The sequence below is a fragment of the Otolemur garnettii genome, unplaced genomic scaffold (genome assembly GCF_000181295.1).
Source record: "Otolemur garnettii isolate 467f Iridium unplaced genomic scaffold, OtoGar3 scaffold00123, whole genome shotgun sequence".
Lineage (NCBI taxonomy): Eukaryota > Metazoa > Chordata > Mammalia > Primates > Galagidae > Otolemur > Otolemur garnettii.
The window spans coordinates 6,260,684-6,276,053 of record NW_003852518.1 but is presented as its reverse complement, the minus strand read 5'-3'; the positions used below and the strand labels follow the sequence as shown (position 1 = coordinate 6,276,053).

Sequence of the window (15,370 nt, the reverse complement as noted above, 5' to 3'; positions counted from 1 at the left end):
TGGTGACAGGTGTGGGTCCAGTTTCAGTCTTCTGCAGGTCGCCAGCCAGTTCACTTAGCACCATTTGTTAAATAGGGAATCTTTTCCCCACTCAATGTTTTTAATTGGCTTGTCAAAAATCATATAACGGTAAGTAGTTGGTTTCATCTGTTGGTTCTCTATTCTGTTCCATACCATCTACCTCTCTGTTTTTGTGCCAGTACCATGCTGTTTTGATCACTATGGATTTATACTATAGTCTGATGTCTGGTAGCGTGATTCCTTCTGCTTTGTTTTTATTTCTGAGTAATGTCTTGGCTATTCAAGGTTTTTTCTGATTCCATATAAAGCAAAGTGTTATTTTTTCCAGATCTTTAAAGTATGACAGTGTAGCTTTAATAGGGATTGCATTAAAATTCTATATTGCTTTGGGTAGTATGAACGTTTTAACAATATTGATTCTTCCCAGCCATGAGCATGGTATGTTTTTCCATTTGTTAACATCTTCAGCTATTTCTTTTCTTAGAGTTCATAGTTCTCTTTATAGAGACCTTTCACATCCTTTGTTAGGTAAACAGTATTCTCTATTTGCTGTGTGCCCTTAGGATAAGTTCTTCATACGACGTTTTACTTAGATGATTTTTGATTGTGACCTGCTCATCTTCCCTGGAGGGGTAATTATGGTATTTTTCTGAGGGCTGCAATGATGGTGCCTCCCTTCAGAGAAGGTCTGGACCTGATCTTCTTGGCCCTGACCATGGCCAGTTTAAACTGAAATGTAACTTGGCATTTCTCTCGGTTGATCCAGGTGAATTGAGGCTGTGAATCCATAAGAAGTTTGGATATCCTCTGATCTGGATTTTATGAGAGGAAGGACATGTGCCTTGAGGTGGCTGTGGGGACCAAGTGGGCTCATCAGTGTGAGGCCACAGCTGTATCTGAGGATAGTTGATATCTGTAGTTACAACTTTTCAGAGAGTGTTCCTCCGGCCCAGGCACCATTCCTCCCAGTTGGCCAAGGGTTAACAGTTACTTCTTGTCCACTTACTGCTGAGTGTTAGTTTATGGGGAGTCCATTGGATTTCACATCTTGGGCCTCATCCACCCCCCATTTTCCAGGATGGGCAGATACTTCAGGGCAACAATCCCATGGCTCTCTGGGTTTCATTCCATCTAGTTTTGCCTTGACAATTACTTGCTATCTTGTCAGCTCCTTTATGATTTTATGAAAATATATATATGTTTTTTGAGACAGAGTCTCACTGTGTCATCCTTGGTAGAGTGCCATGGCATCACAGCTCACAGCAACCTCAAACTCTTGGGCTTAAGTGATTCTCTTGCCTCAGTCTCCTAAGTAGATGGGACAATAGGCGCCCACCGCAAAGCCTGGCTATTTTTGTTGTTGTTGTTGTTGCAGTTGTCATTGTTTAGCAGGCCTGGGCCAGGTTCAAAACCCGCCAGCCTACATATATGTCACCAGTGTCCTAGCCACTGAACTACAGGTGCCGAGCCAATGAATGTATTTTTAATATTTTATTGAGGGCTTTTTATTGTTTTCATTATCTGCTATAGAACTAGATGTGGATGGCTGCCTGCTTATCTGCTCTGTAGGAACAGAGTGGGGCTTGTGGAAGGTTTTTAAAACATCCACACTGTAGCTGCAGGTGGTGTCCATCACTCAGGTGTTAGGATCCTGGGCTGTTGTCCAAGCTACTGGTGACAAGCTATGGGATGAGTGACAAGGCCTCTCTGATTCCAGTTTTATGGAAGGAAGGACTTGAGGTGGCTATGGGGACCAAATGGGCTCATCTGTGTGAGGCCCCTGCTGCATCTGAGGATAGTCGAGTGGGTAGTGGTGGGTGGCATTTCTGGGTCCAAGGTTTCAGGGGCCTGATGGGCTTTGGGAAGTGAAGGAGGCTCCAGCATGAAGCTGACTGACTTTCAGGGAAAAGTGGTCTCTGTAGGCTCCCACCATTTCCCAGATGTTGGGAGGACAGAATGGGGCAGGGCTGACCATCCAGGGCATCCACCTTCCCTTAGGGGCTGTCAGTTCCTTTTCCCATAGCTCAGCAACTTCAGCTGTTATGATCCTGGGATCCTCACATTCACTGAGCAAGTGCTGCTGGGGATTTCCCCACACCATGCCAGATCTGGGAGGAGACACAGCAGAGCTGTGACATAAGGGGTGCAGTGAGACCCATCCCCTGAGGGGTGGTGATGATGTGGAGGGGTTGGAAGCGAGGTGAAGTGGACATTCTATTCCTGGCTGAGGAAACGGCTAAGGCCTAGTGAGAGAAGATGGGATGTGGAGTATGTCACTTTGGCCTGGGTGAAACAGGAGCGTCTTCGGAGGTGTGGGTGAAGACAAAAGGCCTGGGCACAGATGATGGCTCCAAAACTGTGTTACCCAAGGTGAGACACCTATCCTTTTGGCCTCCCTACCTGTGTAGTTACAATGAACTTTGGGGCTTCTGTGAGCTCTGAGAGATGACAGGGCCTTAAGGGATGGAAACAGTCCAGGGCCAGGGAAACTATGGGGTCAGGTCCTTAGGGGCTTCCCTGCTCTTGTGCCCTCAGCAAACTCCCATGCGAGCTGCTGGCCACTTTCCCCCTACTGGCTGGTGGTGCTGGCCCATCTCCTGGCCACTGACCATTGACTCTACTAACACTATATTGCTCTGGGCACCTGGACCCATCTTGCGCCAAGCCCCTCCTGCTGTTTGGGTGATCCTGATGGGCCCAGTGTATCTTTCAACTCACTCCAGCCACTGCACCATGCCCTGCCATGGGCTCAAGGTAACCCTGGTCACCTCTTTACCCTTTCCATAGCTATAATCTACAGTGCAGGTCTCCTGAACATGCTATCTGTATGTATAGCCCCATACATCTGTGGGTCTTGACAAGCCTTCTTGCCCTTGGTCCTGGGTTCTGCCTCACCTATTATACCCTCTTCCCTACTTGGGCTAGTTTCCTGTGTCTTTTTCTTGCCTCCTGGACCCTGAAAGCAGGAACAACAGGGTCTGGTCCCTGGTCTTCTGAAAACAGGTACCAGACCCTGTTGTTCTCTCTCCACTCCTCTAAGCACCCAGCACAGTTATTGACATATGGTAGTGGGTGTCCAGTATATTTTGCTAAACCTTTGGTAAGCAAAAAGGTTTTAGTACCTGAAATTCACTGGGGTGATAGCAGGTACTAAGTCCCCACCTCCATGTCCAGACCCTGTGAGACTACTGAAGGCACCTGCACTACAGGTGGGGACAGGATAGGCACAGAATAAATACATGGCTATTCCATGGACAGGTCAGAACCTGACAGATTCAGACAGGAGCCATGGCACTAAAGGGGATGCCATGGCCTTTCAGATGAACTGGGCCTGCAGGTGTGCTTATGAGATAGGTAAATTTGTGGGTCAAGGGCATTCCAGGTGCAGAAGACCACATAGAGTGGCCAGAGGTCCCACAATGCCTGTTCTGGGAGAACCAAGATGCTGACCCTTCATCCAGGGACTGCTGGGGAATACAGCCAGTCTGTGAACTCACCATCTGCTTACATGGGGTTGACATCTGAGATGGGGCCTGTGTGCTTCCCATGCCTATGGTTCCCTGAGGCCTCAGGATTTGCTGGGTCCTAGGAAAACTCAAGTGTATAGAATAGGAGACATGAGTGCCTACACAGGTCTCTCAGGTCCCCTGCCAGGACCTGCAAGTCCCAGTCCTATGCCACCGGCAATAATCCCCAGGAGCCCATCTCAGTGTTGTCAGCCTGGATTCTGAGGTCTAGACAGTGTCAAAGGGAGGAAGGTGCCTCCAATCTGGGCACTGAGGTCATGGGGCAGCTGGGAGGCTCTTTCTGTTATCCTCTGCAGGATTCCAGTTAGCTCCTGCCCATGTGTGCTCTCCAGCAGGCACAGAGGAAGAAGGTAGCTCTGCCCTCTGTGGGCAGGTGAACACCTCTTTCCCATCCATTCTGTAGGGCCAACCCATCCACACCACACTACTCCCTCTCATTCCTGCTCACTCAGTGTGGCCTTGCTTTACTCAGTCTTGCCACCCTTCCCTCCCCTGGAATCTCTCTTGTGATCTCAGGGCCACCCATGGGTGCACAGCTTCTCCCTGAGGTGAGGCTCCAGGCTTCTTGCTATAGGTGAGAGTGGCTGAGCACACCAGTTCCTTCAACCCTGTGATCCCAACATTTTGATACTTCCTGGGGCTGTTGAAAAGTCATCCCCTTTTGCTGGTGGTGGGCAGCAAAAGAGCTTTCAGGGTCTTCTATGGCATCAGGGTTAAGTGGGCTGTGGCCTCTCGAGTGGTGTCTAGGGTACTGTGGTCTGTCTTTGCAGGTCACCACACCAGAATGTGGTCCAGTAGAAACCTACCATTTCCTCATTAAGGTGAATTATTCAGCACTTGCTCAGTCCCCAGTGTGGGCAGCACACAGAAGATGGAACTCTGGAATTCTCACTGCTGCCCTCATTTATTCATCAGGTCAACATGTATCTGCTGAGTGAGGGGCAAAGCAGTGAGCATTTGTGGAACACTTGCATATCACATCACAAGGATAGGAGCCTCTGCGAGCACAGGACTTAAGTTAGTCAGCTCAACCTCCTTGTGAGGTAGGGCCTATATCTCTTCTTTTACACGTGGGGAAACTAAGGTTGAGCTGGTAACCAGGGAAACATGGGTATAAGTCAGATCTGTCCCATACTGGTCTGAACCCATTCTGTCTCCCTTTGGTCACTCTTCTAGCCCAGCACTGGCTCCCAAGACACATATGACAGGGCTATGTACACACACACACACCTTAGGACATATATGCCTGGGCTCTGTCTTAGTTACCTGATGAGAGCCAAAGCAGGGATTAGGTGAGGCATGTGTAGGAGCAAGAAGAGCTTGTCACCTGGAAGTGGGAAGACCATGGGTCTGGGGCAGGACCTGAGGACAGGGGGCATTGCTCAGTGGGAGAGAGGATGTTCCCCATAAGGAAATGCATGGAATAAATGTGTGAGGTGGAAGTGAATAGGATGTTTTGATGGGCATGAGGTTGGGAAGGGTGATGGAGAAATCTTAGGGCAAGGAGCTTGTGTGGGACCCTGATAATGAGCAAAGGACTTAGCCCTGTTGCTGGGAACAGAAGTTGCTGCAGTGGCTTCAGCCCCAGGCGTCCCAGAATCTGAGGGGGGCTTTGAAAGGGCAAGGTGGTCCTTAATAAACCTGAGCCCTTCTCTGCTGCCCCTGAAGGCTTGGAGTGGTCATCAGATCTTACAGTCTTTCTCAGGATGTGTCCCAGGTGCTGACTCCTGAGCTGGAGTTGGAGCCTCTTTGTTATTCCTGATTTGTTTGGGACCTTCCTCCCCCTTCCTAAGGATTTAGGTGCAGTCTCAGTGCCTTTCCCTCCACTTATCACTGTCTGTGAGGTGGTAAAGGGAAGAGGTGGACTTGTCTTTTCTTGGGGGACCCCTTCCCTGTGGGAGCTTCCTTTCTTCAGTGACAGGGAGGTCAGGGCTGAGGATGTGGACTCTGCTGGAAAGGCCCAGGCAGCGGTGTCCAGCCTCTTAGCTTCTCTGCACCATATTGGAACAAGAGTTGTCCTGGGCTACACATTAAATACACAAACACTAATGAAGGCTGATGAGCAAAACACTACAACAACAACAACAACAAAAAGGCTGTGAATAATTTTGTAATATTTGATGCCACAGATAAGCAAAAAAGTCCTCACATAACTTGCATGTAGCTCCCAGGCTGTGGATTGGACAACCCTGGTAGTCTGCAACCTCACTTCCCCAGTGATGGTCCCTCAGCTTGCCATTCCCTGGGCACACTCAGTGCGAGTCACAGTGGAGCTCACAGACTCTCCCCTCTCTAGGTGGATGTCCCCACATCAGTGGCTGCAATGAGACCGGCATGCTGGAGAGACTGCCCCGATGCGGGAAGGCCTTTGCCAACATGATGCGCAAGGTGGACGTCTGGAAGTGGTGCAACCTGTCCGAGTTTATCGTGTGAGTGCCATTGCTGGGCACCGGGCCTCAGCCATAGCGCTGCCCACTGCACTACCCACTGCACTACCATAGCCTGCCCACGCCCCTCCCATACTCAGCTCAAACAAGTCCCTGCCCTGACACCCTCCACACCACCTGTGGCCCCACCCACATTCCACCCCTGGCTTCGCCCATCCTGCCCCTACAGTAGTGGGTCCGTACACTACACTCACAGCTCGGGGTTCAGCCCTGTGCCCCCCAGCTTGTGTGCCCCTCACACCCACAGTCCTTCCTAGCCTCCTAGCCCTCATCCTGCACACTCATCCTGACCAGTTAGCAATTCCACAGAGCCTCTACCTCTGCCTGTCTGTTGTCTGGAAATCCTCCCTGTGCCCACTTCTCCATCCAGCTTGGTGTCTTGCCACTGGAGTGCTCTTTGGGGGTGGGGTTCCCTGTCCTGTGTAGGTGGTCTGCCTTGGGTTGGTGCCCTGCCTGGGCTGGATGGAAATTGTTGTGTGTGTTCTCACAGCACCATCCAGAGCTGGGTCTTTCCCTGGCTGTCCTTAGCCCTAGAGAAATTGGGTCCTGCAGTCTACATGAAGTTACAGTTGTGACCAACACCTCACACTTCACATCAAGCATGAGGACACACTGTCCTCTTATCTCCTTGGAAATTGTCCATGGGCAGCACAGCCCTCTTCCCCGCACACCCCACGCTACCCTACATCCTGTTAGCAGAGTCATCTGACCTCAGGCCTTTTTGGCTGACCAGACCCACTGCTGGGTCACCTGGCACACACTGCGGGGGAACTGTTTGTTGAACCAAAAAGAGTGGAATTTCTTAGTCTCTGAGGAATAGGGTTATGGAGTTTCCGGAAGGGGCTTGGTGAGACTCCTCATCCTTGGTGAGCCACCAGGAGCCTTCTGGAGAAGGCCACCTGGACCCAGGCCCTGAGTGGACTCCCTAGGTGGGAGTGGGGTCAGGGAGAACGAGGTCATAGCTTCCATTGTGGGTCCTCTCTGTAACCTGGGTACAGAGATTAAACAGAGATGTCCAGTCCTGGGAGGGGAGGATGGGAGCAGAGGCAACAGGGAGGGGCACTTAGGAGTCAGATGTGGGTCAGTGAGAGGCATTGAGCACCTAAAGAAGCCAGGCCCGATGCTGGAGAAGAGGAGCGGGGTGGGGGGGGAGGCATCTGGATCTATCCCAAAGACCTGGGTGGCCTCAGGTGCCTCAGAGCTGTCTGAGAGTGAGGTGTCTAGAATCTTCCACCCCAGAAGGACACTGGAGCTGGCAAGACCAGGGCTCTGTTCTTCCCCTGGCAATTGAGGGTGTGGCACCGTTCCCAGAGGGAAGCAGGAGGAAGCAGCTGACACCCGCCCTCTGTTTCCGCTGACTCCAGGAGAGAGGTCCTTAGGGCAGGACCAGCAAGTTCTTTCTGAGGACTGGGACTATTCCAAGACTTTCTAAGAGGAAAGACCTAGAGATAGAGATCCTTCCTGGCAGCCCTGGGAACCATGCCCTCCCCCCAGTCTTTGAGAGCTCCATCAGCTCTTGTTCCCACTCCCAGTCACGAATGTCTAAGAAGGGTCCCCAGATGTCTAGAAAATGTTCTGACCCTGAAATCAGAGACTAGAGGGATGGAACCAAGAAGCCCAGAGGATGTGCAGCAAGAAGAACATTAAACATCACTACAGAGGGGCAAACTACTACCTCTCATGCGATAAGAAGGAAAGTACTCCAAGGATAAAGAAAGCCCCGGAAATTGAGAATGTGATAGAGATGTAAAAAAATGGAGTGGAATATTGAAGGTGGATGTTGACAAAAATCTCCCAGGCATTGGAAGAGAAGATGCTTAGGTGGTCAGAGGTCAGTTCAGGTCTAATGCCCAGGTAGTAGGAGTTCTAGAAAGAGAACAGGGGTCGAGGGGGATTTGGGGCCCTTCCCCAGGGCCAAGGACAGAGTTTGCATCCTGCCAGGGCTCAACCAGTCCTAGCAACAGGGATGAAAATGTCCCATATGGATGGTGGAATACTAGAGCTATAGAACAAAGGAAAACTTCTACACGTGTCCAGAGAGAGAAAAAAAGGGCTCCACACTGGGATGAGGGCTCAGAAGGCTTATGGCTGCCACAGGGCAGCTCTGGAAACTAGAGGAAAGCTGTATGTGAGGACTTGAAGATTCTGAAGGACTGCAAGTTCTTAGCTAGGACACTATTGCCCACCAGTCCATCTGCCAAATAGGGAGAAACGAAAACACTATCAGGCATTCAGCACATCGAACACCTTATCCCCATGCGCTTTTCCTAAGTTCATCAAGATATGTGAGCAAACTATGCAAGGAAGATGTGAGGTTTGGGGAGTGGATCCAAGGCAGGAGAGGGGAGCCCTGGTGCAGAATGAGGTGGAGGCAGCCTGGCTTCCCTGGACAGCACTTGATGCTCATCTGATGAGGTCGCTGCCTTCGTGCCCTACAGCCTCCTTCAGCTTCCCCCAGATGACTGGCCCACATGACAGCTCCAAGAGGAACTCTGACTGGGAAGGCCATATTCCCCAGACTTGCCTGCCTTCAGTCATAGCATGTTCTTTCCTGGGAGTCTCCCTGTACCAGCAGCAACTGGCTTCTTCTGTATCTGGTTAGGGGAGTTGTTGCTACACTGTATTGCCCAGGACTACAAACTCAGGTGGTGAAACTTTAAGCAAGGCACTGATGAGCACAGGTGGATTGGGGGAGCAGGGGCGGTTGGGAGCTTGCCTAACTTCAAACCTATATGCCTTTTTCATCCTGAGTTGTGGGTAGATCTTCTTTAGGGAGGGCGCTCTGGGAAGCTGGACTAAAAAAAAGGGGGGGGGGGACCTTGGATAGTCCTGGAATGTCTCAACCATAACCAGTTACCAGTTTTCTAGAGAAACACAGGTTCTGGGAATTTGTGTGTGTCACTCCTGTGAGTTGATCTACAGAGATGGTTGCTCAGCTAAGCCTAGCTGCTAGGGTGGGCTCGCTCCAGCACCTACCCTGTGGCAGACACTTATTGGGGCATATGGATGTCAGTTGTTTGGTCCTCCCAATCCCTTGACTGGGTAAAAGTTACTAATCTCATTTATAGATGAAGAAACTGAGCCTATGAACAGCAATCTTTGGCAATGATAAATATATGTTTTTTTTGTTTGTTTTTGTTTTTTTGGCCAGGGCTGGGTTTGAACCTGCCACCTCCAGCATATGGGGCCAGTGCCCTACTCCTTTGAGCCACAGGCACCACCCAGCAGTGCAATTTTTAATAACATACCTATTCCGTCAGAAAGATAAAAAAAAAAAAAAAAAAGAAAAGAAAAGAAACTGAGGCTTGGGGAGGGTAAGTAACACACTCCAAACCACAAGATAGTGAGTGTCTGAGCTGGGGCTAGAGGAATCCTGTCATGTTGGCTCTGAGCCCAAAGCCACCATTTACACTGTCTTCTGGGTTTGCCTTGCCCCTGGATCCCCCATGCTGACCAGCTCTGGTTGGGAGTGGGGTTTGGGAACAGCAGGAGTGTTCAGCCCTGCTCATCTACTGGGGAAGTTCTGGGGCTGTATACCACTTCCCTTCACCTGAAGGCTCACTGTCCACAGTGGGTCTTCCCCAGGGTCTGGCTGGCTTATCTCAGCCCTGGGGATGGTTGTTGTGGGCGGCATTCAGTGGAAAGGCTTTGGAGGCATGGGATTTACAGCATGTGGTTCTCATCACACACCAAGATGCTGAGGTCTTCTGAAGACAAAGGCAGGGTGTGATTAGTTGGCTCTCCAGCTCCTAATCACCTGACTGGGGCATGGGGTGGGAAGCAGACTGCTGGGACTGGGGCCAGCCTTGCTGGGAGGAGCAAGTCTAGGAAGATGAGGCTGTTGAGGTTCCCTGGGTGCTGGGTGTATCCTGAGGTTGTATCATGGCTGGGGCCCAGGAGAGCCCATGGCTCTATATCAGATTCAAGGCTATTTTCAGCTCTTCCTTGCCAAGGTTACCTGGAAGGGCACAGGTGTGTGTCTGATGAGTATTCCAGAGGTGGTGCTAAAATCCAGTCTCATATGTATCAAGAGCTGGGCTGGGTAACTAGCTGCTTGGACTCCTCCCAGGAGTGGGGTCACCAGGAGGGCCCTGAGCAGAGTGGCTCAGCACTCCCTGTTTCTGCACTCTTTCTGATGTGTTGGAAAACCCAGACCTAGATGATGTCTATGCAGGAAGTGCTTTATAAGAAGTGACTCCTTCCTGCTGATGGGCCAGATCAATGGTTCCCTCTTAGGACAGCACAGGAAGGAAGAGGTGGGCCATTCGCCTGTACCCATGAGGAAGCTGAGGCAGGACCTCTTGTCCTCCTGCATCTGTCTTTATGCAGCACAGAACATGGGAAAACACTGGGCAGCCGTCCATCAGGCTTCCTCCAAAACATGGGTGGCTGCCAGCTTAGGGCCTGCAAATCCTAGGGACAGGGAGGTCACTGCCTCTGGAGGCTGCCCTTTGCATGATGGGGCAGGTGGTTGTTGGAAAGTCCTTCTTTATGTTGGGCTGAACTCTGGGTCCTGGTAGCTGTAGCCCTTGGTCAGCTATGAGGACAGCCTCCCTGCTGGGTGAATAGGGAGCATCATGGATGGTTTGCTGAGTGCCCTCCTGGGGAGGATTCCCATGTGTCTTTTCAGATGGGGCTGAGGGAGGCAACTTATGAACAGGAGATGGAGAATGGAGGCTGGGCTCACAGGTCTGACACCCCCACCCCACCCCTGGGCATCACCTGGCACATAACAGTAGGTTGACTTAATTAGGAAGTGACTGACTCTGGCCTTAGGGAGACCCTCTGCTTGGACGCTTATGGTGTCCCTAGATGGTTAAGGCCTTGCAGATGGCTAAAGAGTGCATGGATCAAGTGGCTATGATCCATGCACCCCTTGACCCTGGAGAAGCATGGCTTGGTGTGTCCTCTGGATAGACCTGGAAAGCGCTGGGGACTTGGGTAAGGGGCTGGGCTGAGATCCTGGATCCTGGGAATTTATGGCTTCAAAGGGAGCAAGTCACACTAATCAATGATGCAAGTGTGGACAGGAGACACAGGGAGTGGATCATGGGGCATAGATGACCCCATGGCTGGGAAGTGGCTTTGCCAAGGCTGTGGTGCAAGTGCCTGTCCAAGTGAGACCGGACCCAAACCACTCCCACCTCCCCTCCACCCCAGGGTCATGGTGGCCATGAGGAGGGCACAGGGAGAGCCCAGTCATCACCCCCTCTGCATTTCAGGTACTACGAGAGTTTCACCAACTGCACCGAGGCAGAGACCAACAGTGTGGGCTGCTACTGGCCCAACCCCCTGGCCCAGACCTTCATCACTGGTGTCCACAGGCAGTTCTTCTCCAACTGCACTGTGAACAGGGTCCACTGGGAGGACCCCCCTGACGAGATTCTCATCCCACTGATCGCCGTGCCTGTCTTGCTGACTGTTGCCATGGCAGGCCTTGTGGTATGGCGTAGCAAACGCACTGACACACTGCTGTGAGGGCCTTGGCAAGATGGAGAGGCCTGCTCCTGGCACGTGGACACTGCTGCCATCCGACCATTGTGGCCATAACCCACCTAGTCATGGGCAGACCCTGCCCTGCCCAGGCTGACTTGATCCCTGGTGGCTGGCCTGCCCCTAGTTGGGACTCAGGCTGTCCACCCAAGATCTTTGCTCACTCTTGGCCCGCAGAAGAATATGTGACAAGGTCAGAGCTTGTGTGGTGCACCCAGAGAGGCCTCACTGCTGCACCCTGTGCTCCCTCAGGCCAGGCTGAGGCCTCTGTCCCAAGGTTTCTGGGCTGTGTCTTAGCACAGAGTCCTGCCCAGGCCCTGCCCCCATCTCTGGCCCCTGTCTGCACCTGGGCAGAGTGGGCAGGTGGTGGCATGTGGAAGATGTTCTGAGCTGTGGAAGCCCTGAGCCTACTCCATAGCTGAGAACCTTAGAGATGAAAGGCCAGGCCTGCAGACCTGCCTGTCTGCCTATCAGGATTCTGTGACCACTATGGGTTGTGTCCATGATCGGGGCTGGAATGGGGGTGGGTCACATGGAGGCCTGCATGCAGGTGGAGCTTGGGTTTCTTTCCTAATAGGGCTCCCCTGTGAGTGAGGTACCTTCAGGAATGGGGTCCCCTGAGCTCATGTCCCCTGTCTACTGCCATCTGTGCTTTCTCTGAGTAAAGAGTCACCCTACTTCTGTGGTTTCCTGTTTTATTTCACGGTGTTCAGAGAGATGGGGGCTCTGTAACTATTTTACTGATGGAGAGCAACTGAGGTCTCAGAATCCCAGCTTGTCAGCATTCTCAGGGCTCTAAGAGTTTTATAACAGGGGAGTGGATTGAGCTTCAAGTCAATGACAAGTTAAAAAGAAAAAACACAATGGGGGAGGGGGTGAACAGGAGGAAGGACTCTCCTACTCCCTTGAAGCCTCCTTGGGTCTTCTGGACCCATGTTTTTGAGGATGAAGGGGAGGACTTCTTTCTCTTTTGTTTTTTCTCTTAGGCTACCTGGGCTTGCCTAAGAAAACTCACTAGAACCCCAACCTGGTGGGTTTTCTGGAGAGGAGGGGGAGGCCCTGGGGCCATGGGGTAGAGTCCTTTACTTTCAGGCCCTTGTTCCAGTTCTACAGACCTGCATCCACTGGATGTGGACTGTTAGCTCCAAAGTCACCTGCTGTGAGTGGAGGTGAGACGGGCTCTGGCAGTTCCTGAGCCTTTAGAGGCCCCACTGCCCTTCAGTGCCCAGATGCTGGCATTGGTGGACACAAAGACCACTCAGCAAGGCATGAGGTCTTCCTCCCAGGGTAGGCTCCTCAATCTCTGCCCAGCACAGCCTCTGGCCTCAGGTGTCCTGTGTTCCCATGAACTATGCAAGGTCCCAGGGGGCAGGGGCTCTGTCGGGGTGAGGGTCCTGTGAGGATGAGGTCCCCAGGGGTCAGAGCTGAAATTCCTGTGAGGGTGAGGGGCCCTGGGGCATGGTTCCTTAGGCTCCATTTCCAGCCGAGATCGAGTGTCAGACTCTAATTCAGATAAACGCTGCTCATCCTAGGCATGGTTTGAAGATTTTCCTGCAAATTTCCTGCAAATTTAAACCCAAATTTGGCTGGAGCCATAAACCTCCCTCACCAGAAATGTGAGGTCCAGGAGCTGGCGGGGACCCAGGTTGCCTGTCCCCATCACACTGCTGAGGCTGGGTGAAAGTCACAAGGAACATCTTGTGACTTTGATTCCCCAAAACTGCCACATGCCATCCGCGAGCTAATTCTCATCTTGTCAGGTTAGGGTTGGCAGAAGTCACATAGCCAAGAGGGGAGAACTCTAGATCCCAGGCCCTCATTCCTGCTGATCTCAGGCAATTACTGATGGCACCTGGCGCAGTCCAGAGGGACAATGAGTAGCATGGGGGAACAAGTGGCTGCATTATGAACTTGAGGACACTGACCTCCATTTGAGAGTGGCTGTGCAGAATTGTGAAGGAAACTGCTCCAGTCTGGCCTGTCTCCAAGGGCCTGGGCACAGCATGCTCTGAACAGGCTTCAAGCCCCTGCTGAGGCTCTGACCAAGGATGTGGTTACTGACCCTCACACAGAGTGTTTATGACATCCCTGCTTATCATGGGGAGGCATTTATTGATTAAATAAAATTTAAATTTTTCACCTGATGGAATTTTATGCAGTTTTATGACCCCACTGGGTTAGAAGGACTTTAAGAGAGCCTGGGATTTCTGCTGGTACATATGAAGTGAAGAAGCAGAATATAAAACATGATAGAGGATCCACTTCTAAAATGATGTGAAATTTTGTGGACCAAACAACTATAACAAGTGCAAATCATAAATAAAACAAAACATTAAAAGTGTCTGGAAATTAGGGGCTGCACCTGTGGCTCAAAGGAGTAGGGCGCCAGCCCCATATAACAGAGGTGGCAGGTTCAAACCTTGCCCAGGCCAAAAAAAAAAAAGTCTCTGGAAATTGTCTTAAGGCCACACAGCAAATAAAGAAATGCTTATTAAAGAAAATGTGCCAAGTCCGGATAAGAACAGAGAGCATCTGTAGTACTTGACCCTGCCCCAGCTCAGAGTCCAGGAGACAGGGTTACCTCTCACCATCTCCAATCAGGGCATCTCGACATGGTGTCCTCTGAGGGAGCCAGCTGCCACCACTACTCACTCATGACCCCAGCTCTGTGGTACAGAGACTGCACTCCAGGCAGGAGCAGGGTGGGGGCTGTCCATAGATGCTTGAGAGTCACCCACCTGGGACAGCAGGCTGTGATTGTACAAAACATGCCCACAAAACAAGCCCAACCTGGGGATTTGTCAGAGAAGGTTCCAGAAAAATTGAGAGCTGACAGATGAGAGGAGTGGACCAGATGGCTGGAGGAATGGCTCTACCTGAGGATGTGGAGGCTGCTGGGTCAGGCCGTTTCATAAAAGTAATGGGAGGTCATGGAAAAGTTGTATTTGGGGTGGGGGTGGGTTGCACGAGAGGAGCTGCACGTGGGCAGAGGTGAGGGATCTTGACGGGTTTCGGGAAGGAAGACTAGCCTTGTCTTGCCCCAGAGTTGGGGGCAGTGGAGGGTACCTGGGGGCATCCTCTTCAACACCAGCTTCCTCTTGGGAGACAGAGGGGCTCTCAACAGAGAAAGACATCCCATGCACATAGGGTGCAGGCCTAACAGCAGTTGTGGGTACCTCAGCCGCTCCCGCCACAGGCGTCTGTCTCCTTATGTCCACCGTCATAGGCTTAGGTGCCTCATGACTGACTGTGCTCTGCCCCTCCCAGGGGGAGCTTTTGCTCTATGGACTGTAGATGCAGCATGATCCTTCCTCACTGCACAGGAGAATGAGCCATCCTGGCACCTGGATGCCAGGATTTTGAGGTCTGTGCCCACCTCTGTTCATGCAGAGGCCAGATGGCATTTCAAGGAATTTTTTCTTTTTCTTTCTTTTTTTGAGACAAAATCTCTCTCTGTCACCCAGGACTGAGTGTAGTGGTGTCATCACAGATCACTGCAACTTCTAACTCCTGGGCTCAAGTGATCCTCCTGCCTCAGCCTTCTGTGCAGCTGGGACTACAGGTGCCCATCTCAATACTCTGCTAGCTTTTTCTATTTTTAGTGCAAATGCGGTCCTACTCTTGCTCAGGCTGGCCTCAAACTCCTGAGCTCAAGTGATCCTCCCACCTCAGCTTCCCAGAGTGCTAGGATTACAGGCGTGACCAACCATGCCTGGCTCAAGGCACTGTCTTAAAACCATGGCAGCCCCTTCCCTGGAAGTCCCACAGGCCTCTCATTAGTGTCCTTTCTGAGACTGGCCGGGGCTCATGTGTCCCAGTTGTTGAGGACACGTGGCCTGTGACATGTGCCTTAGGCTTTAGTCAGTGCCCCCCACACACTGA

At 51.6% G+C, this 15,370-nt stretch overlaps 1 protein-coding gene across 1 annotated transcript in view; it reads left to right on the top strand.

Moving 5' to 3' along the window:
- The window catches only part of RAMP3 (receptor activity modifying protein 3), a 21,008-nt gene extending 8,843 nt beyond the window's left edge, over positions 1-12,165 (top strand). Inside the window, exons 2-3 of the mRNA XM_003797756.3 lie at positions 5,845-5,977; positions 11,218-12,165. Of these exons, the coding sequence (XP_003797804.1) occupies positions 5,845-5,977; positions 11,218-11,473 (389 nt within the window). The 3' untranslated portion in view covers positions 11,474-12,165. The remainder of the gene's footprint in view (positions 1-5,844; positions 5,978-11,217) is intronic.
- The last annotated feature ends 3,205 nt before the right edge of the window (positions 12,166-15,370 follow it).